The sequence below is a fragment of the Colius striatus genome, chromosome 1 (assembly GCF_028858725.1).
Source record: "Colius striatus isolate bColStr4 chromosome 1, bColStr4.1.hap1, whole genome shotgun sequence".
In the NCBI taxonomy this organism is placed as follows: Eukaryota; Metazoa; Chordata; class Aves; order Coliiformes; family Coliidae; genus Colius; species Colius striatus.
In genome coordinates, this window is record NC_084759.1 from 124,634,038 (window position 1) to 124,659,062 (window position 25,025).

General features: G+C 48.4%; 3 protein-coding genes across 3 annotated transcripts; 1 reads left to right on the forward strand and 2 right to left on the reverse strand.

Annotated features, from left to right (window-relative positions):
* Positions 1-1,016: 1,016 nt before the first annotated feature.
* PHB2 (prohibitin 2) lies at positions 1,017-7,633 on the reverse strand. The gene is made up of 8 exons (XM_062006225.1): positions 7,365-7,633; positions 7,196-7,280; positions 7,036-7,115; positions 6,750-6,934; positions 4,212-4,341; positions 3,650-3,753; positions 3,155-3,232; positions 1,017-2,606 (listed from the first exon to the last, which is right to left on the reverse strand). The coding sequence occupies exons 1-8, from the start codon at positions 7,627-7,629 to the stop codon at positions 2,526-2,528; spliced, it is 1,008 nt and encodes a 335-aa protein (XP_061862209.1). The 5' UTR covers positions 7,630-7,633; the 3' UTR covers positions 1,017-2,525.
* EMG1 (EMG1 N1-specific pseudouridine methyltransferase) lies at positions 7,595-9,821 on the forward strand. The gene is made up of 6 exons (XM_062006235.1): positions 7,595-7,838; positions 7,943-8,044; positions 8,327-8,468; positions 8,849-8,907; positions 9,030-9,179; positions 9,503-9,821. Exons 1-6 carry the CDS (start codon positions 7,701-7,703, stop codon positions 9,614-9,616), a joined length of 705 nt encoding a protein of 234 aa, XP_061862219.1. The 5' UTR covers positions 7,595-7,700; the 3' UTR covers positions 9,617-9,821.
* Positions 9,822-10,053: 232 nt separating this feature from the next.
* On the reverse strand, positions 10,054-25,025 carry LPCAT3 (lysophosphatidylcholine acyltransferase 3). The gene is given in 14 exon segments (XM_062006211.1): positions 10,054-10,406; positions 10,699-10,825; positions 10,944-11,102; positions 11,629-11,776; positions 12,382-12,548; positions 12,879-12,965; positions 13,722-13,830; positions 14,263-14,441; positions 15,444-15,481; positions 15,604-15,697; positions 15,850-15,956; positions 16,073-16,180; positions 24,829-24,982; positions 24,984-25,025. Coding segments are annotated over 13 exon segments (1,509 nt in total). The 3' UTR covers positions 10,054-10,406; positions 10,699-10,708.

Here is a 25,025-nt window from a genome sequence, read left to right on the forward strand (position 1 = left end):
GTTTTTGGACTCTCCCCCCGGCTCCTGGGTTCACACCCACCTCCGGCCCGGCTGGGCCAATCTGGCACCTCTGCGATCACTATTTAGGGGACGGGAATTTGAAGTGCTTGGGAGGAGGTGTAAGAGTGATACAAGATGGAGGTGACCACACGGACCCCACAGTCAGAGAATTGAGGAAGGAAGGAGAAGCACCAGACCAGAGACTCCTCTGCAAGCCTTGGCGAGGATGCAGCTGTACCCCAGCAACTCATGCAGGGCCATGGCAGGACTGAGAGCCACCAGCAGCTCCGTGTGAGTGAGCCCGGACGGGCGAGGGACTGTGTGGGGAGACAGCCATGGCCCAGGCCGTGTTGGAGAGCCTGCGCGCCGCAGAGCAGCCCCACACGAGAGGCAGAGAGGAGCCGCAGCCTTTGGGATAAATGCACATCAGAGTAGCCCGTGCAGGGCTGCCGTGTGAGTGAGGTACCCCATGGACTTGCAGGGAGGACTGGTGTGGAGCGCACCTGTCCTGAGGAGGGACAAATGGCAGAAGCTATCGGGAACAGACTAACTGAAATCCCCACTGCCTGCACCCCTGGGCTGTTCGGGGGGGGAGGAGGTAAAAACACCGGGATCAGGGCTCTGAGCCCGGGAAGAGGAGAGGTGTGGCAAGAAGGTGTTCTTAAAGGGCTGGTCGGACTCTTCATTGTTGTACCACTCTGTGTTTTATGTTGGTTATGTTTTGGGGTATTAAGGTTATGTGTTAGTTGATGTTGCATTAAATTATTTTCTGTTTTGTTCCCCAAGCCGAGTAGCCTGCTCTGTTTTGTCCGGAACCTTAAGCAGCAATTAAGCTCTCCCTGCCCTTTGGCAGTCCTCAGGTCTTTGGTACTTGAGGCTAATCTTGGTCTTTTGTTCCCTGATGGGCCTAAACCATGACAGGACCTGATTCTGTCTTCAAACAAAAGCTCCATTCCACCTCCTCCTATGCAACATAACCTCCTTTTTCAGAGAGTAAGCACACTTAGACACAGCACAAATTTTGTAGTTTTTTATTGTTACAAATGTTTGAAAGCATCACTGAGCAGACAGTGACACAAAGAGATATTCCACCACTCCCAGGCCCCCCGATGACATTTTCCTGAATTCAGTTCAAGATTCCCTTGGGAGCAAGAGTGAAAGAGAAAAATTACTAGAAAAAAAAAAAACCTGGTGGTGGTGGCAGGAGAACTCCCTGGCTTGGGCAAATAAGAAATCTGATTTTCCCTACAGAAATCTAAAGACTAATGAAGATTAGAGGTGAATTACTATATCCATGGGGGTTAATACCAGTAAGCCCCCTTGCCCCATCCCCAATTTAACTGGTGAGAGGAGGAAGGAATTACAGATCCCATAACCAGATCACTGTAGATGGAGCAGGGGCAAATCTGGCTACTGGAGGAAAAACTTCCAAGTGAGGACAAACAATGCTTGTGGAGGGAGTTCAAAGCTCCTCACTCGTGTCTTCTGGTCAGCAACGCTGGTCCTAAGAGGCTTTAGCTCCTTTCATTTCTTCCCTTGTTTGAGTAGGAGACTGTCACTGAAAGGGAGGCAGAAGTGAGTTGTTAAACAAGTAAGCACATGGAATGCCAAACCAGACCCTCACTACAGACTTGGAGGTGTGGGTGTCACACCCAAAGGATCTGGATGTCCAAATCCTTCCTACCAGGGACTTTTTTCAAAGCCCCTTAAGCCTTCTGGGATGAATGACAGAATGTGGTCAGAGGTAAGGAAAAGATCTCACAGAAACAGAACCAGCTCTGGCTTCCCTTCTCAATTCCAAGAAATCAAAGCTTTTAGCTGCACGCTACTAGCAAAGCCATCAAACTCCTGCCAGCTCCAAAAGCTTTTCTAGCATGGGCTAGAAAGATCTGAGAGTGTAACAAAAGCATCTTTCCTAGACGTTGTTACCCCAAAGCAACACAAATTCCTACCATATCTAACTGCCTTCCCACAGCCCTCTTTGCTAAACATGCAGGATACTCTGAAAGATGCTCCTCAGTCACTGTTGCCTTCCCCACACAATGTTCCTTGTGGGGGACACACAGAGCTCCAATTACTGAGCATCTCCTGACTGATGTAGATGTTTGTGCGGCCACTGCCTGGAAAGCTTCCAGCTTCACATCACAAATGGCCACCGAGGTAAAGATGGAATAAATTTCTCATGGCCAGAAAGTCCCAAGCCAGAAGTATCTCAGGCAGCAGGCAAAGATCACCACCCTTGTTCTGAGTCCTAACAAAATATTACCAAACTATAAAAGCATGACCAAAATAAACAGCACCTTACCTTCCTCTGTGTGTCCGGAGATGCACCAAGGAGGGGAGAAAAGGAAGAAAAACGAGAGTAAATTGATTAGATCTAACAAAAACCTCAGTTCCACAGTAAGACAAGCTGTTCCCTGCTTGGCTGTGTCCTCTGGCATCAGCCTCCTCTCAGAGAAAAGATCCAGAGAGAGCTCTGGAAAGGGGACCAGCTTCACAGGGAGGGTGCAGCTAAATCCGCGCCTTTACCTGGTGAAGCCTTCATCCTGCAGGTTCAGTACCAAGTTATCTGCTGTGAGATACACACGGTTTTGTGAGGCAGCAATCTGAAAAAGAAATCCATTATAGTGATGGCATTGAAGAGTATAAATGCACCTGGAGGAACAGCACTAATAGCACTATCTCCTCCTCGAGATACAGCACTCTCATTGTATTCTTGGCTAAATCGAGGCAATTCCCCACAACGACTCTGTAACTTCCTGAATTCCCGTGCCAGCGCCATCAGACTTTCTGAAAGAAGTGCTCATTCTGTCTCTCTGTCAAGAAGGACCTTTGATCCCACACTTATCTGTCCCCTTTTCTCAGCCTGCAGGAAACCAGAAGCTTTTGGTGGCTGCAGCTGCCTGTGGGTGATTGCAATCTGATGTGGATCTGGCCTTGTCACGTGCAGGGCACAAACTCCTACCCTCACATCCAATTGCCGATCGTTGCAAGGGAACTCTCAAGCTCTGCTTGAGCAGAGAAGAGCTGTGTGGGAAGAAAGGCGTGGACAAGGCAGGTCACATTCGCCTTAAATTCATCATGTGGCCACTGGGCTGGGAGGAGACGACACAGGCTACAGAGGACAAAGGAAATTCCACACCCCGGCACTCACCGTTTTTGAGATGTTCTGAGCAGCTCGGATCTTACGTAGCTTGATGTAGCCTGGATTCCTGCTGAGAGCTTCACCAAGGTACAGGGCACCAAAAGTTAAGGAGAAACCTCCTAACAGAAGACCCCGACCCTCAAGGAATCTAAGCCACATCATCAAACATCTTGGAGCAAAAAGCCACCTCTACTCCAGTACACGGTGCCTTTGGGCAGGCAGATTTTTACTTGTCCAAAACAAGAACAACATTATGGTCAAACAGAGACAACAAAAGTTAAACTTTACAGCCGGGAGCGAAGGCTCACAGCCGTCTCTGCTCTGACCTGTAACCTCAGACAAACCTCGCTCCGTCCAACTGGGGGTTGGGGGAACAAATGACAGTGACCTACTTGAAGTTGCCATCTGGTAACAGTCTCCCCTTAAGCCTGAGCCCAATGTGACAGATTCTCGGGACCGTCAAGCTCACGAGGCACATCCCACAATCTCCCAAAGCAAGGATATCATCTTGGCAGCTGTAGCTTCTCCTTCAGCCTGAACAATCTTCTGCTTCTGTTCCTGCTTGGCCTTCTCCACCAGAAACTGTGCCCGCTGTGCCTCCTGCTGGGCTGCAGGCAGAATGGCCAAAAGCTCTGGGAGATGATCCTACCTGCTGAGCCCTCCGCCAGAAGCCCAGAGCTAGGGCCCGGGGGTTCAACTCTGGGGCCACGGCCACAAGGATGAAACGTATCTGAGCATACTTTACTTTCTCTTAAATGAAATCAACAGCGCCCAGACCCTCTACACGTCCTTCCCATCGTAAGTAGGAGAGTGCCAGTCTGAAGAGGAACCCTAGTCCTGGGAGCCCCGTCCCTCTAACAGTCCATCCCATCAGCTACGACCCAAAGTTTCCTGGTAACGCTTGTAAAACAACCTGCTCAGCCCCGTTCCCCACGTGTGGCCGAGACCACGTGGTTCCTCATGTGGCTGCATCAATACGGGAGCGGTGACACGGCAGCTCAAATACTGCCCCGCTGAGCCAAGGGGAGAAGGCAATCTGCCCTTTTGGGGCACAAGCTGCACTCACCCACTTGCTTGGCCTCCACAGCCGCCGTGTACTCCCGACTGAAACTAAGCTCTGTGATGGCCACATCGTCCAAGATGAGGCTGAAATCCTTCGCTCTCTCCGTCAGCTCTCGCCTGATGAGCAGTGACACCTGAAACGGCACAGAGAGTACCAAACCCAGGCTGCTTCACACCTCTGCGTGCTCCAGAAGTGAAGCACAACCGCTCTGCACCCTTCACTCACTCCAGGCCCCAGAGACACACTGCCTAGAACAAACCCTGAGCCATGGACATTCAGACCATGTCAGAAGCCGCTGCCTGTAAATAACGCCACACATCCATTGCTCCGCAGCGCGTTACCCAGAGCAGACCACAGCTTCTTTACAGTTATTAACCACACAATTAATACTGCAAAAGCAATCAAACTCTCTTGAAGCTTTTTTGCTTTGGTGTCCTACCACCATCGACTTCCACAGTTCCCACCCACATTTTTGGCAGCGTTTCCTTCTCTACCTTGAATCTGGCAGTTTGCAGTTTGACTGTCTCCTCGTATTTGTACTCAGGGGCGGGGAAATAAAAATAGCTGCTTTTTTTTACCACGTTGTCACAGCTCTCGATTACTGTAGCTACTCATCTAGTGTGACTGCTCCACGTTTTCAGTCTCTTTGTATGGGTGCTGTCAGTAGATATTTAACTTGCCAGTACCTGTTTCAGGCAGGCTGACAATCCTTGCACCAAACATTGACTTAAATGGAAAACACTGCTCGGTATCACATGCTTGGCCACTCTAGAATTTGCTTTGATTTTTATTGCAGCTGCTTCTGAGCAGAGCACCAAAACAACGCCAGAAACCTTTGTGTGAGCGTGTAACTACATCAAGTCACTTTGTGTTCTTCTGATTCATCACCCGCTTCGCTACGCATCACTTTACAGTAAGGACAGTGAATGAGTGTGTTACCACAAGGCAAATTTGATGGTTTGTCCACAGATTTCAGAGCTACTAAGTCTTCTTTGCTTCCCATAAACCTGAATCCCCTGGCAGACCGTGTTTCTTTGCTGCCACATCCTCCCTTTCTACTCATCTCATTGTACTAGATGATCAACAAGTCCCTTCAGCGCACACTACATGGCCTAGCACAAACCTCTCAAGTCCCTGCTACAGATCAGTTCTCACAGGACCTTGACACTTAGTTCTACGCTCTCTTGCTTTTTTTTTTTGGCCATGGATCAGAAGCCAGTTAGGAGGTGTTTTGTATTTCCTCTGACAACTTATCCTCTTGAGCAGTCTCACGCAGGATCTCCTCTAAAGCCTTTTAGAAGAAGACCAGCAACTTCTCTCTGCCTCAGCTCTCATAGGTGATGAATATTCTCAGAATCCCTGGCAATCAAATTATCAGAACACAAACTTTCAGATACAGTCTTTTTAAAGCTAAGTGTTTCTATTATTCTGCAATACTACTCACTGAGCTCTTTCTAAACAGAAATATTTGCTACCCTTCTGTAGCATCCGGTACTGAAAGTCTACTGATTTAACTGCTCATCCACTGCACTTTTCAGAGGACCCTTTAGAACTGTTTCATTTGCTCTGACAGGTCTGAAACCCATGAAAAGCCAGGTAATAAGGTTTTTTTAAAGCCAGTTCTTCTGTGACCTGTGAACAACAGTTTAAATTAGCCCTCCCTCCCCCATAATTGCATTATGGTGTAGTTTTGCACTCTGTACCAAGGAACCCAGTTTGCTTCTCAGAAGCTTAGTGATACAGCCTCAGTGTTTGTATCTGTATTGGAATCAAACTCTGAGGTGGATACAGTTCCATCCCCTTTCCACTCGGATGCACCACCTACCAGCCAAATGTATTTCGGAGCATCACAGGATGGCTGGGGTTGGAAGGGATCTCTGGAGATCATCCAGTCCAATCCCCCTGCCAAAGCAGGTCCACCTAGATCAGGTCACACAGGAATGTTTCAAAACCCACGTGGGTTTTGAAAATCTCCAGAGAAGGAGGCTCCACACCCTCCCCAGGCAGCCTGTGCCAAGGTTCCCTCACTCTCACTAGAAAGAAGTTTTACTTTACGTTTAGGTGACACTTTTTGAGTTCCAGCTTATGTCCATTACCCCTTGCCTTGACTCTGGACACTACAGAAAAAAAGACTCACCCCATTCTCCTGATATCCACCTTTTATGTACTTATAAGTGCTGATGAGATTCCTCCCTTGTGTCTTGCCTTTTCTAGGCTCAAGAGCCCCAGTTCCCTCAGCCTTTCCTCATAGGAGAGATGCTCCAGTCCCCTAAACACCTTGGTGGCCCTGTGCTGGACTCTCTCCAGAAGCTCCCTGATCCTCTTGAGCTGGGGAGCCCAGAACTGGACACAGGACTCCAGATGAGGCCTCACCAGGACAGAGTACAGAGAACCTCCCTCAACCTGCTAGGCACACTCTTCTTGATGTATCCCAGAACACCATTGGCCTTCTTTACTCTTTATTTGCTATAACATTTCCTACACCCATAGTTTAGTCGCTCCTTTGCAATCTAGGTGTCAGTCTCCTCCACCAGAGCTCACCTGGGCTCTCTGAGTGATGAGCTGTGAGGCGTTAAACTTGGCTACCACGCTCTTGAGCACCTCGTTAACGATGGAAGGCAGGACCCGCTCCTCGTAGTCGAGGCCCAGGCGCTGGTACATGCTGGGCAGCTCGGCGGCGTTGGGCCGCGTGAGAACGCGCAGCGAAATGTTCACCATCTGCAAGTCTAAAGGGGGGTCAGACAGACAGGGGCTGCCGCCCCGCTCCCGCCCCGCTCCCTCCCTCCGTCCTTCTCCCTCCCGCTCCGGCCCGCGCGGCCGCTCTCACCTTTGGAGCCGGTGGGGGAGGAGATTTTCCGCGGCCGGGCCCGAATGTCATAGATGATGGGGTACTGGAACCAGGGGATCCTGCACAGGGCGGGAGCGGCGTGAGGGAGAGGGTGCGGGCCGGGCCAGGGCCATGCGCAGCGCGGGGAGCGGGGCCCTACCTGAAGTGCAGCCCCTCGGCGAGGATGGTGTCCTGCTGGACGCCGCCGATGCGGTTGAAGAAGATGGCCCGCTGGCCGCCTTCCACTGCGGGGAGAGCAGGCGCGGCGCGGCGCGGTCAGCGCGGGCGGCGGCGCCGGGCGCCGCGGGGGGCGGGGAGCGCGGACTCACCGATGAAGACGGACTCGCGGACGCCGTAGGCCAGGGCACCGGCGCCCAGCAGCAGCTTGAGCGCGGTGCCGACCCCGCGGGGCCCGGTCGGCAGCCGCCCCGCCAGGTCCTTCAGGTTCTGCGCCATGGCCCCGCCGCGCCGCGCCGCACCGCACCGCGCCGCGCCGCCGGGAAGGACACCGGAACCGGCCGCCGCCAAAGCACTCCGCCGGGAAACCGGACCCCGCCACGCCTCGCCCGGAAGCGAGCACGGCCGGAGCCACATAGCGGGAGCGACGCAGGCTCCATGTTGGGCGGCTTCGGTCGCGGCGCCGGGGGCGGGGCGGCCGTGACAAGATGGCGGCGCCCAGGCGGCCGCGTGAGGACGGGGAGGATGTGGCGGCGGCTGGAGGCGCTTCGCTGGAGGCGAAGCGGCCCCGGGGGCAACGGCGGCTCCTGGTGGTGCTGGAGGGGGCGAGTTTGGAGACTGTGAAGGTGCGGACGGCCTGGGCCTGGGCCGGGGCGGGCGGGCGGTGGGTGGCGGCGGGCGGTGGGTGGCCGCGGGCGCCCTCGCCCACCGGCCCGTGCTTTGGCCGTAGGTAGGGAAGACGTTCGAGCTCCTCAACTGTGACAAGCATAAGGCGCTGCTGCTGCGGAACGGCCGGGATCCCGGCGAGGTGCGGCCCGACATCACCCACCAGGTATCCGGGAGCCGGCCGGGGCTGCGGGGCCCGCTCGGGGTGGAGGGCACGGTCGCGCCCCTGGAACAAGGGCGAGTTTGGCTTTGCTTGTGGCACGTCAGTTTACCCTTTATTAGGGTAAGGGATTACTTTCTCTCCACGGTACAACCCACATATTGAGGTAACTGCTTTCTGCTTCAGCACCGGCCTCTTCTGTGTTTATAGGGCCCAACCCTCAGCTTTTCCAAGAACCTTCTCTCTTGTGCCTTTGTCCTTTCACTACCGTGTGGTTTCTAATTTCAGAGTCTCCTGATGCTTATGGACAGCCCGCTGAATCGCGCTGGTCTCCTGCAGGTTTATATCCACACCCAGAAGAACGTCCTAATTGAAGTCAATCCCCAAACCAGAATCCCCAGAACTTTTGACCGGTTCTGTGGTCTCATGGGTAAGTGATTTGCGCTTCAAGCTTTGCACCAGCCACAGAATCATGCGGGAAGGTAGGTTAGGAGCGCAAGAACTGTGGGAAGAGTTTAAAAAAAGCCACACCAACCTTAAAAATGTTGAAGTGAAAAAAGAGTAGAGAAATTGGATTGTCTTTTTGTGAGCTTGTGGCAAGTGTGTTCCTTGGCAGGGCAGGGAGTGCCTGCGTGGAACTGTGCTAGCGGCAAAGCAACCCGCTGACCAGTGTTTCTTAGGGCTGCTTCAGGCGATGCTGGGAGCTCTAAAGATGGACTTTTTGTCTACTTCAGCTCCGACCACTAGGTAGAGGATAGGATTCCTCCAGCAAAAGAACAGACAGCTTAAGTAATTTCCTTCTTTCGTCAGTCCAGTTGCTGCACAAGCTCAGTGTCCGAGCAGCTGACGGGCCTCAGAAGCTGCTGAAGGTAAACACGCTCTGCCTTGGTACCGGGCAGCGTCGCGCCGTCCCCGCTCTGCGGCACGTGCGGCGGCCTTAGCTACGTGGCGGCGCTTCTGACCTCTCCACCCCTGTCAACTTTTGCCGCAGGTGATTAAAAACCCCGTCAGCGACCACCTCCCCGTGGGCTGCATGAAGATTGGTACCTCTTTTGCAGCTCCGAAGGTGTCGGATCTACGGGAACTGGTTCCTGCAGCGGAGCCGGTTGCCGTGGTCGTGGGGGCTTTTGCGCACGGCTCGGTAAGTGCACGTAGCCCTTACCTGGAGTTGGAAGAATCCTCGCTGGGGTAGATTTCAGTTGTTCTGAGTATGAGTCTTTTTTACAGTTTTCTGTGGCTTGGTCCCCTCTGTCCTGCTCCTCCCACCCCCCTTTTCTTTTTCCCCTAGGGTAGGCTTATCAAAAAAAGACCCAGTGCTGCAGCGCTTGGGACTTTTCTCCCTCCCAGAGAAGGGCACCAGGGAGTTGTCCTGCTAGACAAATACTCTGGCGTTTCCAACCAATGGAGACAGATGGGACCAAGTAAAAAGCTGCAGCTTGCTTTTTTTTTTCTCTCTTCCCCCAGGTCAATGTTGATTATACAGAAAAGATGATTTCCATCAGCAACTACCCCCTCTCTGCTGCCCTGACATGTGCTAAAATTACTACTGCATTTGAGGAAGCCTGGGGAGTAGTATGAGCCTCTGCTGCTACTGTGGATTCTCAACAGCCACTCCACATTCTGGAAACGCTCTTTTGCTTAGGTGTGGACCTGGTGCACCTTTGGGTATCTGGAAGGGGAAAGGATTTGATTTTTGTCCTTGTAACTTCCGGAGCAATCGGACTTTTAATGGACTATTCCTCCTAAGCCTTTTTTGTCCTATTAAAGGTCGCTTTTGATAAGAGTGCTTGTGTGTTTTACCTTGTATTTCATAGGTGGGCAGGCTACATCCTGCCAAGCAGGGACTCTTGGATTTGTCCCAGGTGTGTCAGGGCACTGAAATATTCTTAGTTGGGCTCTGCCTGCACTTCAGCTGGTGTTGCTCACTCCTGTGGAATCACTGGGCTCGGTACAACCAGGGGACATTTCGCATGCCCCCAGCGAGGAACTCATGAGGAAAGGAGGTGAAGCCGATATGAAAAAGACCAGGAGCAATTTTTATCTTGGATGACAAACGTAGAAAAGTCAGAAGGTGGCTCCAAGCCAAGGCAGTGCCTGCCTTGAGTGTTTGACAATCATCTGGTATCAGCAGACACACGAGTGTCCAGCGGAGGGCGGCAGAGAGATAAGGCAACATACAGAAGGTGGAGGATGTGGAAGGAGGCTTTCTCCCTTCCCCTCCTTTCGGGTCCCGGACCCTGTGCTTTCTCTTTTCCCCCTCATCGTGTTGAGAAAAAAAAAAGTCAGACTTTAACACAGCAAACTTGGCAGGTGATGCTTTGCTTCCGGAGTGTTAAATTGACTCCTATCGCTGCACAGGTGCTACAATCTGAAAAAGAGAGAAAACTATTTCACTGTTCAGGTGAGGGAGCCCTGGCACAGGCTGCCCAGGGAGGGTGTGCAGTCTCCTCCTCTGGAGGTTTTCAAACCCGCCTGGATGCGTTGCTGTGCGACCTGATCTAGGTGGATCTGCTTCAGCAGGGAAGTTGGACTGGATGATCTCTAAAGATGCCTTCCAACCCCTACCATTCTGTGATTTGATCTTTGCCTTTCACCTTGTTACTGCCCCACTTCACCTCACAGACTGAATGTGGGGTTCTCTGTACCTCATACAGGCTTACCTTTTGGCTGTTATTCTGCTCTTTTTAGCTTTTCTTTTCGTGGCACAATTAATCTGCGGACGTAAGGCAACACCAATAATAAGGTAACGAACAACACATGGCCACAGAAATAGATAGACTTGTACACCTGTAAAGAGAGAGGCAGGGTTAAGGACCAGCAAGCAGCTTTGAACCAAGAATGTATGAGAGGGGAGGGAGGTAAAAGGGTTGGCTGTGTAGGTTGTCTGTTGGTAGCTACTAAATACCTTTATCCATTTGTCCCAGGTAAAAAGGCAAAATGGCACCAGAGAGTAACCCATGAACATCAAGTGGTTAGTCTGCTGCAGCACATAGAAGATGGGCCGCAAGATGGTGATGGAGGCCAAAGTGTTCAGGGCAGGACTGTCTCGGACGAGGTTCATGAGCTAATTTAAAGAGAAAACAATTGTTGTCAGTTGGATGTCCCACAACTCTATATGCAGGCTCTGGGGCCAAAATTATCTACCCAGCTGTGTAAAATGAATTTCAGTAAGCAGTCTAAGAAAAGTGGCTAAGTATCCTATCCTGCTCAAAGTTTTAACTTTAAAAAGTCCATTTAAATACGGGCCATTGTTCTCTCCATACTGGGAGATTTAGCAGAGGCATTCAGCTTATGTGCTTGTCCTTCAACCGTTCCAGCTGCCAAGCACTTCAGTTGCCCTCTGCTCATATGCCAAGTTCTCCCCTTTTCTTCCTGGCAGCTTCTGCAATAGATTTGTGACTTGCCCATGCAGAATCCAGCAACCTACTGAACTCCTGAGAACAGAACCGTGTTGTGTTTGAAAAACAGTTCCAAAGTGAGCAGCTAGTTTTCATATTTAATCCAAGCAAAGCCTTCAGCGTGGAGGTTCCAGGCCACCGGGGCAAGGCAAGCGCAAGCCGCCCCGCTCTGCTCAGGCAGACAAAGCGCACCTGTCTCTCAACGACGACTATAAGCAACTCCATCTGAAAGCACACCAGGTAGCCGGAGTGCAGCCCGTGCCAGATGGCCAGGAAGAACAGGGCCAGTGCCTGTGACAGCAGTTTGTTACCCAGGAACTTCAGGCGCTTGAAGATGTAGCTAGAGCAGAAAAGAAACAGAGTGCTTCTGGTTTATCTTCTGTCCCGCCCTCTCCATGTCAGAGACGCAGGGCCCAGGGTACCATACACCTTTGCGCACCCTGTGGCGACAGAACAGCAAGACAGCTCCCCTTACCAGGGCAAAATACATCTCAACCCTTGTCTTAAAGCCAGCTATTCGGGAGAAGTGGTTCGTCTGCCAACACACACACACAAACAGTATTTTACGACACAGTTGCATGTCCCGGGAAGAGCTGGGCCTAAACCCGTCTGAGTCACCGCACAGGGAGGCAGCAGGGCAGTTCTGTGGCTGTTTGACAAGGCAGGCCAAAGAGCTTGCTGTAGTCCTAGCTTCTGTCCCCATCCTGCTGCCATCATCTGCCTGCCTGTATTCATTAACTGCCTTTTCACAATGAATGAAATGATCTGTTTAAACAACCCCGTAACCTGCTTCAAATGCCACAAAAGCAAACCACGGAAGAAAGAATTTAAGATCTTAAAACTGGCAGATTCTTCCTCTAATGCTCCCTCTGACCCTAGGACCTTGGTTCTGCTGATACAGATGTCACCAACATGTTATGGAAGGGTGATTCTCGTCCTGCTTACCGGGCCACCCAAGCATTGGTGTTGATGTTGAAAGAAGCAATGGTTCCCGTGAACAAAGGTGTGGTCTCAAACAGCCAGACCTTCATGTTGGCACAGGCATCCCACAAAGGCTTTCCACTCTGGTCCTTCCCATTGTACCCCAGACCAACAAGGATGCAGACACCTTCCTATGAAAAAAGATTCCCAAGAAAGAAGAGAGGAAACCATTGCCCTCTTCCTTTAACATTTGCTTTTTTGAAAGGTATTGCTGAGGAAGGTCTGTCTCTCACTCTGTTGAGTGGAGAGCACCACTGCAGATGCAATGAAGGGACTAAAACCTGCCTGCTTGTCAGTCAGCTAGCCTTTGCTAACTTAAAGCAAGCTAAACTGACCCGCACTGGTCTCCAGACACCTGGATTATTTCCATATAGTACTAAGTCCAAGAGCATACCAAGGCGCTGCAAAGGTGTGACCTTTGTTCATCGGTCTTGTGCTTCTGGGACGACATCTGGACTCACCGTAACAAGCCAGCAAGTTACGTATTTGTAGAGTATGATTTTTCCCCAGATCAATATGTAACCACAGCGGAACCAGAAAGGCTTCTCCTGTAGAGATAAGAGCGAAAAAGAATTAAAATAAACCCAGGAGATGAGTGGCAATAATGAGACAAGGCAGACGAGATGTCAGCACTCTCATTTTAATCTGATGTACGCAGTCAGACTACTCTATGCACTGGACTGCCCCAAACTGTTTGCCTATGCAAGTTTACACATCATTCTCCTTCCTTCGCTCATACTTGGCTGTACCAAAATAGGTACTTTGGGAAGACCGGGATTAGCATAATCGTTACGGATTTTACACCCTCATTTGTTCATGCTGACACAGAAACGGTGATAACCTGCAGGTAGGATTTACTCGTCGAGAGTTTTCTAAGAACCTCAAAGATTCTGGTAAGTCTTGCCAGATACTCTAGTGAAATTTTTTGCATGTAATGGTTAAATGGAAGGTCGTTAAAAGGTCAGAAAATACATACATTGGGTTTCCAGAAACAACAGTAGCATCTAAGGTTAATTCTCTCCTTGTGAGAGATTAACTCTCTGTTAATTTCACTAGTTTCGTTTGTCTTAGTTCATCTTGTTCCTCTCCTTAATCCCTCTTCTGCATCAAATGGAATCAATGGGATGGGCAGTAAAGCCAAATCACTTGTGGAAAGGCTGATGACTAGATGCTGACTTATTTTTAAATTGAAGCAAAACAAAAAAAAACCCAAAAATCCCCCCAAAAATCCACTCTTGTAGACCCAGAGCCTACCTGAGAAGTGGAATTTTTCCACAGCCCAGAAGAGCCGAATGAGTACGTACCATATAATCATCTGAGGTGAGGTATTCATCCGAGACGTACAAGCTTGACAAGGTATAGGTTACTAGAAACAAGAGACCCAAACTCAGGCGCTTGAGAGCAGGCACAAAACTGAGAAAGAAAAATACAGAGGTCAAGGAAAAGCCTTGAAAAAGAGACAATCAAACTCAAAATTTTAAAAACAGAAGTGGTGAAGAGGAGGTCGAGCAGATAAGAAATGGAGAAGAGGAGGTGAGGGAGATAGCGATAGGGTGTCACCACATCCCACTGCAGCAGATGCCTCCGTTGGGAAGCTGAGATGCTAACAGAGTGGAACCAAGTCCACGCTGGCAAATGGTTGTCGACATTCATGCCCTGGAACAAGGCGAGGACACTAAGCAGAGTTATGAGCAACTTTTGAAAGACTGCCTTTTCTTATAAATCGGTTTTGGTCATCACAGTACTTCAGCGCCCAGGTAAGCAGGCACTCTGCTGCAGGGAACATGTGTAGGATTCAGCATTCTAGGATCTTAGGAAGGTGTGCAGCTAAGTGGCTTGTATTACCTATTTGGTCTCTGGCCTGGAACATCAGTCATCTCACCCCTTGCCAGTTTCTGATAGTCTGTCATGGAGAACTGAGGCCCCACCATGAAGGCACCATAGAAATAGGAGAATCCTGAGACCTCCAGCAAGGTAGGAACTCCCCGGACAGCAAATCGCCGCTGCTCAGGGGACAGGAACTCCTGCACCAAAGGGAGCGGCATTAGCATCATCCTAGGGGATCTCATGCTGGCTCTGGATGTTATGTTCTCAGCTCACCTCCTTAATAGTCTCCCTTCTTGCTCTCCATGCTTGGAGGCAGTGGAACTTTCCACTTTGTACTTCATGTCCACTCCTTTCCCCAGCCCTCTCTACCCCCACTTCTAAGCAGCAACAAGATTCAGACCAGTTGCACAGAGCTCTACTCCCAAATAAGCTCAACACATATTGACATGCATCCCCACCAGCATATTAAAAGCACCGTGTCTGACCTATTCCAGTCCCCACCTGCAATCACATGTACTTTCCCAAGGCCTTACCATCCTACCATTCCTAGAATTCACTCTCTTTAAATACTTGAAACTTCAGCTTAGGAAATTTCAGCTCAACTTTGTTTTCTTGCAGTAAGCAGCAATTCCACAGACTTGGTCAGGTCCCGAACAAGAGATGGGGGTTGCAGATACTTGGAGTAGGATTAAGGGACTGCAGCAACCATTCTCCCACCCATTGTGCTGTGCAGTTTCCCTCACTGTTTCATCTGCTGTAAAGCCGGGGCCCTAACAAATGGTTAAGGGCCACCATTCACAAGGGTATGGTGGGAACTGAGATCCAGTGCTGATAGTCTGCAAGTTAAAGGTACACTACCCACAAGACACAGAGCATCAGGGATTGGGAATCTAAAGCAACAGATTTGGGGAAAGGAGATAGTGGGTAATGTGTAGGGGGGCAGAAGAATATTCTGACATGACTGAAACAACTTTTGTCCATCTCTAATCACTACTGTCTCTGTTCCAAATTATTTCTTTCCACTCCTGAAATCAGTGCCCTCAGACATTCAGAGGCCTCCCTCTCAGTTATGGGTGTTACCAAATAATGAATGCAGCTTGCTAACTTGCATCCTTTGCACATGATTTTCTGATGTCTAGTTCACTGGAATGGCACGGAAGAGGTGAGGAGGAGAGAAGGAGAAATGGTGTCTTACTCACCAGATCTTTTCCTCCATCATAGTAATCGATGGCCAGACCTAGAGGTGAGAAACAATTATTTGAGGCCTTGGGATGGGCCTGTTGGGCTGAACAAGCAGTCCTCTCTTCCCTGAGGCACGGCTTGCAGAGTGCAAGAGATAGGGAAGGAGATGTCACTCACCGATCAACTTAAGCGTCAAGACACAGTGTGGCATTGTCCACTTGATATCATAATGCTCAGTGGCTGTGAAGTAATACCCAGCCATAAGGTATGTCTGAAAGAAACCATTGTTTGGGGTTATTCAAACTAATTCCTCCATCTGGTTTTGATCTGTCTTCACTTTTCCACCCACAGTTGCTACTGGGAAGTGCAAAACTGAACAGAGGGCTCCCTTCTACAAACCGATGCAGTAAGAAAGAGTTTTACCATCTGAAAGAAGAACGAGGTGAAGACGGCAGTGATTGTGCGACCCATTAGTCTCAGTATGAGGAACTGGATTAGGACACATAGCAGGGAATGAAAGAACTGCATCCCTGTGGGACAGGAAAGAGAGAAAGATGAAGTAGAATACATTTTACCACTACAGGTCCTCCCAAACCACAGCATGCCCTGGGCCAGGCAGCTCTCTCTCTTCCCAAACTCATCTTACCAAAATTGAAGTAAGCAATTGAGAGTCCTGTGAACACATTGTAGAGATGAATGAGGTAGGGCTCCTTCTGGAAGAGGAAATAGCGCTGGAACAAGGCAAAAGGATATCCTGAGCAGAGGAGAAAAAAAAAAGATGAGAGTTGTAAATTAGTGTAGGCAAACGTTTGCAATGGTCCAGATTACAGCTTTCTTGAACATGTATACATGATGTATCATGTCTTTTACATAAATACATCATCAACGCAGGCCATCATGTACACTCCTGATATTGTATTTCCATCTTGGGAGATAGATGCCAGGTGAATTACTCTGTATATTACACAGAAGAAAACACTTCAACAGGAATATAATTATATCAAAGTTGACATTGAAGAGCAAGAAATTCCAGGATTACGGTTTCTGGCCTCATTCAATAGATGAGCTGAATACACGTATCAGACTTCAGTCTCCGATTCATTTCCAAATTCTGTGACAAATACAATGAATGTGTCAAGAAGCTAGATTAAAAAGAAAGAAAATAAAGGAAGGGAGGAATTTTATGGTTAATACCATTACACCGTCCTAAAAAGTTCAATCCCTGCTCCCACCTCAATGAGTTTATAAACAATGCTGACCAGCTTTAACCCTGGAGATCCTCAAGTGACCTCCAGTAGTATGCTCTTTCTTCTCTGACTCTCCAACTTGAGGTGTACATGTGATTTGTGAACTACCGGGCACACAAAGCTGTAGCTAAAATCCACTGGGGCTACATACGCAGTATTTTTGAAAAGAAATCCAAGTCAGAAGCATTTAATATGGAGCAGCTAAGATATGTGGGAGGAGTTTTTTCCTTGTGTTTTCTGTGTGTTAGCTCCTAGTCTAATTGAAGAATGCCTCTAGATTATTCATCTGTGGCTCCAGTGAGAAGCAAACATTTGTGAAGCACTCTGGTAGTACAGTGAGAAGTGCCATACAGAAACCCATGAGTGAACTCTGTCGTCAAGGTGAGGTTCAGGTAGCATGCAATAAACACTGCCACATAGTAGACAATACATTACATTTTAGTGCATATTGACACACAAAGAGCTGGCCACCTCAAGGGTATGTGAAGGCTGTTCATGCAGTTAGTGTTTCTAAAGGCATGTACTCAAACAAGCTGAATTGGAATACCAGAAGCGACTTCAGTTCTGGCATTTCATAACTTACTGCTTTACTTTGCAAGCTTGTGCTTTTTTATCCTGATTAAAAAAAACCCAAATCAAACAAACAAAACCAAATCTACTCTATCCATAAAAAAAAAAAAAAAGGAAATTCATCATATGCCACAATGCTGGCATCCACGCTGTTGGCCTTGTTGAAATCTGTAGAAGCAGACAGATCTCTGCTACTTGGCGCTAACAGAGTAACAGTCGCAGTAGGTAGTGACATTTTATATGGAGCAGTAGTAAAAGGGGATGAAATGTATACTTTGCTGAGAAGTGTTGGATGGATGGAAGGTTTCCAATAAGCAAGGCCAAATCTAGACAGTGTTGCAAGAGGAAATGAGAAACTCTGTCATATTATGTAAAATACATGTCTCGCAGTTTGTCAGCGCCAATAGGCTGAGGCGGGACTGGAACCATTTTAAGGCCTTCTCCATCTCCCCAAATTCCTTGGGAGGGAGTCCGAGAGTTTGGGACTTTTGGGCTCCCTTCTAGATCCTGGAAGGCGGCACGCTCTACTGAGCCGAGATCTGTACCTGATGTTTCCTGAAACTGAGCTGCTGCTCCCCATTTTGTCAGCCTTTTGCCACCCCTGCTTCAGCTTTCCCCGTCTCCTTGTTCCCCTTCCTTCTTCACTTTGTGTCCTGCAATCGTTTCCACGCCACAAGCTGCTGTCTTGATCCGAGTGGCTGGCCAGCCCTTCGAAGGGCCTAACATGGCCCTTCGCCCACAGAGCCTGGCAACCTTGCTCCTCCTCATCCAGCAACATCATCTTCAGCAACAACAACTCCAAACTCATCTACAAAATACCTTACCCAAAGCATCCCTTTCCTTTTCTCCTCCCTCATGCTTTTTACATAGCTTGCTTTCGTTCGCCAGCATGCACTTCTATCCCATTTCCTCCATCACTTGCCTGAACACCAGCTGAGCGGGAAAGAGAGAATTGGCAGAAAGAGTTCATCACAGGGGCCCTCTGGGGATCCAGGAGTAACTCAAAGAATGAGAGCAATTCACATGATTTACCAGACTTCTACTCAGAAATATACAGTTGGGGATTCTTTTTTCAGGTGCCAATTTTCTTGCTGAAGTTTAATAAACACACTAACAACTGGCTTTGTGAAAAGGAAAGTAATAAAAAACCATATAAAGTGTTACCATCAGTTTAGATCAAAAGTTAAAATACCAAGGTCTACTGTGGAAAAATATATTCCTCTTTCGAGCAAGGGGGAGAAAAATCAGATCAGAAATACAGGCAAAGCACAATTTATTGCTGTTCATCAACACATTGGTGTTGAAACCGTATTTTCAAGGGTTTCTCACTCTCCAAAACTCAGTACAATCTTGCAAAACATTCAATTTTAGACTAAAAAAAAGAATTACTAATCTGTTTTTTGTCTCTAGACATTTCTGTAGACACAATTAAATTATGACTGAACACTATAAGGTACCTCAAATTTCTAAAAGCCAGAAATTTTATCTATATCCTCCTATCCCCAACTAGTGTCTCTAGTCTTTCAAAGACCTGTGGCACTTGTGAGGCATACTCCTTTCTAGCTCAGGTCGCATCGTGGTTTGGGTAATGCTGCTCTGAAGGAAAGACAATTAAGAGTCCTTGCAAATAAAAAGCTACTAAACTGCATAGCATACGCGTTCCTAGAGAGTCACAAATATAAATCCTGATCTTGCACTATGTGAGTGTTGTTCCAGCTCAAAAGTCACAATGTCAGCATAAATTCTCCTGATACTCAGAATGACTACTAGTAATCTGGACTGCAATTTAGTTACAGTTTTGCTGCACATAGATAATCTTCTCAGTTTTACAACTGAGTTAGCTTCACACTGCAGATAAAAACTTTAACCCCCAAATGGCAGTGGATGGTAAATATCAATGGCCATTCTGCTATGGCCTGTGAGCTTTTGAACAAAGAGCTGTTCCTAGAGATAACAGCAATCCTCCCACCCACCTCACCTGAAGCAGCCTGAACTAGCACAGCAAAAGCAACAGAGCGGTTTTTGAAGTTATCACTGCCTCCTGGCAAGCTTACTGTCACATTTGGATGCATGTCAGCGGCAGTATGCCACCCTGCTTTCCTTTTGCCATTCAGAAGCAACAGGACTGGAGTCCCCACCCCTTGCTGCCTAGGGACCCTACACAGCAGCTCCCAGCCTGCCGAGCTCCTCTGTCCCAGCTCCCTCAGACAGAGCAGACCAAGGCAGGAAACCGGCTGTAATGCTCCTGGAGAAAACAGAAGATGACTCTCTGCTCTGAAGTAATTCTCCTTCTCCATGCACCACGGAGTTGAAAAGCAGTCCACATGCAGAGTTATATTTGCCTCTAGATAAGAGTTTCTACAGAAGGCAATTAGCAATTGATATAAAAGGGACAAATTAGTCAAGACATGCTGCTGATGATAAATTCCTCTGGTTGTGTTTTTTTTCTTTTCAGCTTCACACGAAGAACAAGAGAATCCCAGCACTGGAAGGAAAGGACAAGGTCAGTTTCTTGGGCATAGCCCTAATGGGCCACTGCAGGTTGTCCACATATAAAAGGATCTAATTGAGCAAAAGAAGTAAATGATCAAGAGGCTGAATTAGGTAGAAGGAAAGTCCTACTAATTCCAAGCAAAAATAGCGCTGTCAAGTTTGCCATCTTCTGGAATAGGTGATTAAGATGCCTGTCTTTTTCTAGAGATAAAGCTGCAAATAAGAACACTAGAAACATTCTTTTCATCTCTGCTCCTTTTATTTTCCCTTTGATATGCCTTAGCTCTGTTTCATCTTCAAGAGAGCTGATCAGACTATTTTCTCTCTTGTCTCTTTTGCTGATCAGTTAACTCCACCTTGGTTAACATCTAGCAGATCAATTATGTCCATTTTCTTGTAAGAACACCAAACGGACGGGGACAACAGGAAAAAGACATGTTAAAATATAAGCCCCCCTAATATTTTTACTTCAAATGTTCTGTCTGTAACACTAGAAAAGTTCCACACCTTGTTTAACACTGAGTGCACATACATGAGTATTTTAGCTCGTCTCGGGAGTGTACTTTTAAAAGTCCCATTATGGGTCTTTAGTTTGCATAGTAGAACCCTCTCAAAACATGTGAACAGGAGCCTTTTCAGATGAAACTGAACTGAAAATGCACTCCAGTGGGTTCTCAGTCCGTATGACCGGACTGAAGTAAATCCAACGGAAATGCCCAAAACCCATGAGGTGCCAGACACAAATAAGTCTGCACTACAGATCTGCTCCTACCATTTTACTTGCTAATGTAGACACAGTCAGTGTGTAGCATTATGCAGCTGTCTCTTTTTGTTTTTTTAATTATTTAAGATGCATTTGAAGTCAAGAGTTTAAATAAGGCAGCACACAAGTGCTCTGTGACAAAGCAGATTTTAGCGGTTGTGACAAGATGATGTTGCCTCTTACAGCTTCTCCCATCTCTTACCCATTAAAACCAGTTGTTTGCCTCCCCTTCAGTAAGGTTCCTGCTTGGCTGACCTGCTGGGGACTCGATTTGAGGTAAGTCATTAGCTATGGGTGACCACAGGGAGAACTTCGCCAAGCCCAAAATTCTTCAGGATGCAGAGAGCGGGAATAAGCAGAGGATGTAAAGAAAATGATGAGAGGTAAGAGAAGGTAAGCCACTTGCAAGCAAAGCAGATAGTTTCTAGCGCTTATTCAGTGTGAACGTGTTACTTTCTGCAGGTCACTGCTACGTCTGTAGATGAGGGAACACTCCACCAGTGCTTTTCCTGGCAGGACTGGGCAGATCAGCAGGGTCAGTTCTGGTTCAGGGCTATAAACAGCATGTTGGCTCCTCTCCATATCATGCAGCAGAATATGCCAGGTAGCTTGCAAGTCATTGAGTAAGAGCATGGTCAGATAAATATCTTTAATTCTTTAAGGACCATACAGCCACGCAAGAAATACGATCAACCTACAATCTTAAATACAATAAGGCCTCCTGTATCCTGGTGGCAACAGCAGGAAAGAAATCTGTCTTCTCTCATGAGAAGACAAGAGCAGCAGCACAGAAACACTCTCCATTGTATAGCTGCAGGAGCTCCCTCCCTTCCTCTGCCAATAGGCTAGCACAGCATGGGTTCACACCGCATACTCCGGCAACTGGGAAGGAACTCGGCAAGTACAGAGGTGAGGCCACTGGTGTCTTCCATGCTGACCTAAAGGCAAAATTTCTTCTGGGGCAAAACCAGGCTCTGGACCTACTGAAGAATGCATCTTCTCAAAAGACATTTTCATAAATGGCAGACATTAGTGTAGTAGACATATCACTTTTTTTTAATTACAAGGTCCTGAAGCACACCTCAAGCGTTACTGCTGTTTACAACACTGCCAAATTGCAGCCTAATTTATTTATTTATGGTCATTTATGCAAATTTTCACATACAGGAAGTCTGAAGTAAGTTTTTCATCTTGTACAATGTCAGTAATGGACTCTATTCTAGTTGTACTCTTTCCTTCAAAATTGGAGGATGTATAAAAGGTGTCCTTCGCTTGAATTCACAGCTGTGACTAAAATCCCCATTATTTGTTCAGCAGTGTGCTGTTATAATCTTCACTTGTTCACCCTTTAGGACTACTACTATTTTCTTCTTGGTTGTTCTTTCCTCCTTTCTCATTCTTTCATTCTCCTTGTATTTATTTATTATTTTTCAGTAGTGGCAGAACGTTAACAGTTTTAAATGGCCTTGTATTTAGTTATTTCAGACCATGGCCAAGTGAACACTTATTCTGATCCAAGAGTCCATTCAGACTATTTTTTCAACAATTTGGCTTCCTCCAGAAATGAATGTAAGAACTTGCAAAGTCCTTTGTGATTCTTCCTCTTTTTCAGAAGGCTATTTTTACCAGTTTCTGGTGATCTCCTGAACAGTAATGCCCCAGAAACCGTTGCCACAGTAGAACCGCACAGTGTAGATGATAAAAGTGCGGCACAGAGGGAGAAATAAGCAACAACTTTTTAGTCCATCTTTGGGACAGAGTACCAGATTTCATCTCCATAGTCTTGTTCTGAAATAATTCAGCAGTAGTAGCTGCAGCCAACAAAAAATATTTTCTTCCTGAGTCTACGCAAACACCTGAAACTAACAAAGTGAAGGAAAAGCCACTTCCAGCTTTCAGAAATGCTTTTACTTTATACTTAGTGGTTATCAGCCCTAGTTGCATTACCAACAGGCTTTCAGTTACATTACAAGGATTGCAAAGTAAGCTGCAATTAAATGATTTCTTTGCTAGTGCTGGATTATGGAACTCTTCTCACTCTCACGTTGCTTTGGAGTGGTGCTTGGCCTTCTCTTTTAATGCAATGGTATTATGCTTTACTACCTATCCATTAAGCAGGAGAGCTGAAGTCAATCCCCTCTGCCTGAGTGGTTCAATCTACATGGACTGCGAGAGTACCAAACTACTGGTGAGGCTGTTTTGCATGGCTTTAAGACTTCCCTCTGAAGTTATGCTTTCAACTGCAGGGAATTAAGAGTTACTGAGCATAGCTGTAGCCTCCTGGTCTGGTATACATTTTAAGCATGCAAGGGAAAAGAGATGCGAGTTCCCAGTCTTTTAATAAAAATTATGAAGATCCAGTCAGACTTTATGCAAAATAGGTAGTGGCCTGACTCAGGAATGGACACGGTACTGTCTCAGTGGCTTAGTATCAACACTGCAGATGGAACATTTGTAATGGTACACACAAATCTCACAATTAATAAATCAATTGCCTGCAGTGGGCATCTCTTCTTATCATTAAGATGGTAATTATTTGCTATTCACTTCAAAGAACATCCGTAAGACACCAAGCAAGAAACAGCCTTCCAATGTCATGTTCTAGCTTGAAACAAAAAGGAACTCTGAGAGTATGATTAATATATGTTTTGCAAAAGTGTCACTCTATGTAGGTAGGTGTCTGCCTCCACATATATTTTTTAACACCTTTACCGCATCAGCACTTGCTAGACTAGTCGCTTGGTTGGTTCAGCTCACTAACCTGGTAGTAAACTATCTGCTTTTTCTGCCACGCAAGTGAGTTCAATGAGGTCACAATTAAAGTAGCAGGGACAGATATGGGAGAAAGGAAAGGAACACTTTCACATTCAGCTGTGGGGAGCTGCTACATTAATTCACACTGACTCGTGTACATGTCCTGTACGTGTTTGTTATTACTTTATTTTTTCTTTATAGAAGAAGTTCAACTAACTTCTAAGTTCAAAATGATAGTCAGTTCAGTTCCCCATATCTGCCTTTGATGTGAAGAATGTTTTGGTTCAGTTTGATCTTAGCTATGGTAGATTAAACCAGGCAGAAGTAACTTTGCTCCAGACCATAGTTCTCAAGTGATACAACTTTTCTTGCACCTCTTTAAAAAAAAAAAAAAAGTATATTTTGAGTTAGCCAAAGAAACTTTAATTTGATAGATCACACAGTAGCAGCTCTACCACTTCAAGTATACTTTTAGATTCAGAGAAAAACTTCTATTTCCTTTCTGCTAGGTGACTACACTACCAAAACCTTTCAGAACCCAAAGTTTCCTTGGCCTTCTGCAGAGACTCATGTAGCTAGCATGTATACACACACTCTAATGTCTTGGGAGATACAAGCTCCCCCTCAATTGTTAACCCATGTCATAACTCTAGCCCTGCCTTAACCACTATTACATGTGACTTAGATATCTATCTCATGTTTAGAGAGGCATAATCGGCATGAGTTTTGCAACATGCTCTGCGCTGCAGGTGGAGCGCTGCACAATATGTCAGTTCTTCTGGCTAATTGGCTAGCAGGCTTTGCTCACCCTACCTGCTGGTCCCCTCTTGACATGCCACTCCCATAGAGTGCCAAGATTCCTGCAGACACTACTACTGGCTCTGGGACAGAGTGACATCTCCGAGGGGGTGTGGGGATTCCTAAGCCTGCTCCCCCCACGCCCCCGACGCGCTCACGGGGAACGCGATGCAAGGTGCAGCGCTGGGCACTCGGGGCAAAGCCGACGGAACAACTGCAGACAAAAGTTCTTGTGCCCGAAGCACCGCTCCCCGCATAGACCCAAACTGGGGTCGTTCCGCGGGTCGCCGAGTGCCAGCATCGCGACGACTGTCTCCACCAGGCTCTGCCCCGCTGCCGTGCGCGGGATTGCCCGCGCCCCCGTCACGGGCAGCCTGCCGGGATCGCAGCCCCCTTCCCGCGGGCTGGCCCGCCCCGCCTTTCAGGGTGGGTAGAGCGGAGGGTCGCCCGGTCTGCCCACCCTGACGGCTGCTGCGAGGCGCGTCTGGAACTCCCCAGCCGGGCTCACGCCACCCTCCGCCGGTCAGACGGGGCCGGGGCCGGGCCGGGCTGTTGTGGGGCGGGGCCAGTGGCGGTGGCGGGGGGTTCCGCCGCCGGCTCCGCGCGCACACGTGGCCTGGCACGGCGGCGCTGACACAGGTGCGGCTTGGCGCCGGCAGAGGGGCCGCGCGACCATGCCCGACCCCGGCCGCGGCTCGGCGCGGCAGCGGGCGGAGCGCCCTGCCCGGGGCACCGGCGCCGTCACCCCCGACCGCCGCGCCCTCTGCCCTCCCTTACCCATCAGGATGGACACGATGAGGCGCAGCGCCTGCTCCGACGAGCCCAGGGCCTCGGCCAGCTGGGCCAGGCCCCAGTCGGACCCCACCACCGCCATCTTCTCCGCCGGCCGCCCCGCCGGCCGGTCGCTCCTCGAACCCGGCAGCGGCACCAGCCACCGCGGCCCCCGCACCGCTCGCAGCTCCCTTCGCGCCCAT

Coding starts and splice junctions, on each gene's coding strand:
- PHB2 (XM_062006225.1), bottom strand. CDS start 7,629: ATGTGGCTCCGGCCGTGCTCGCTTCCGGGCGAGGCGTGGCGGGGTCCG. Junction 7,281..7,364: donor CCGCGAGTCCGTCTTCATCG/GTGAGTCCGCGC, acceptor CTCTCCCCGCAG/TGGAAGGCGGCCAGCGGGCC. Junction 4,342..6,749: donor TCATCACTCAGAGAGCCCAG/GTGAGCTCTGGT, acceptor GTGCCGTTTCAG/GTGTCACTGCTCATCAGGCG.
- EMG1 (XM_062006235.1), top strand. CDS start 7,701: ATGGCGGCGCCCAGGCGGCCGCGTGAGGACGGGGAGGATGTGGCGGCG. Junction 8,045..8,326: donor GGCCCGACATCACCCACCAG/GTATCCGGGAGC, acceptor TTCTAATTTCAG/AGTCTCCTGATGCTTATGGA. Junction 8,908..9,029: donor GGCCTCAGAAGCTGCTGAAG/GTAAACACGCTC, acceptor CTTTTGCCGCAG/GTGATTAAAAACCCCGTCAG.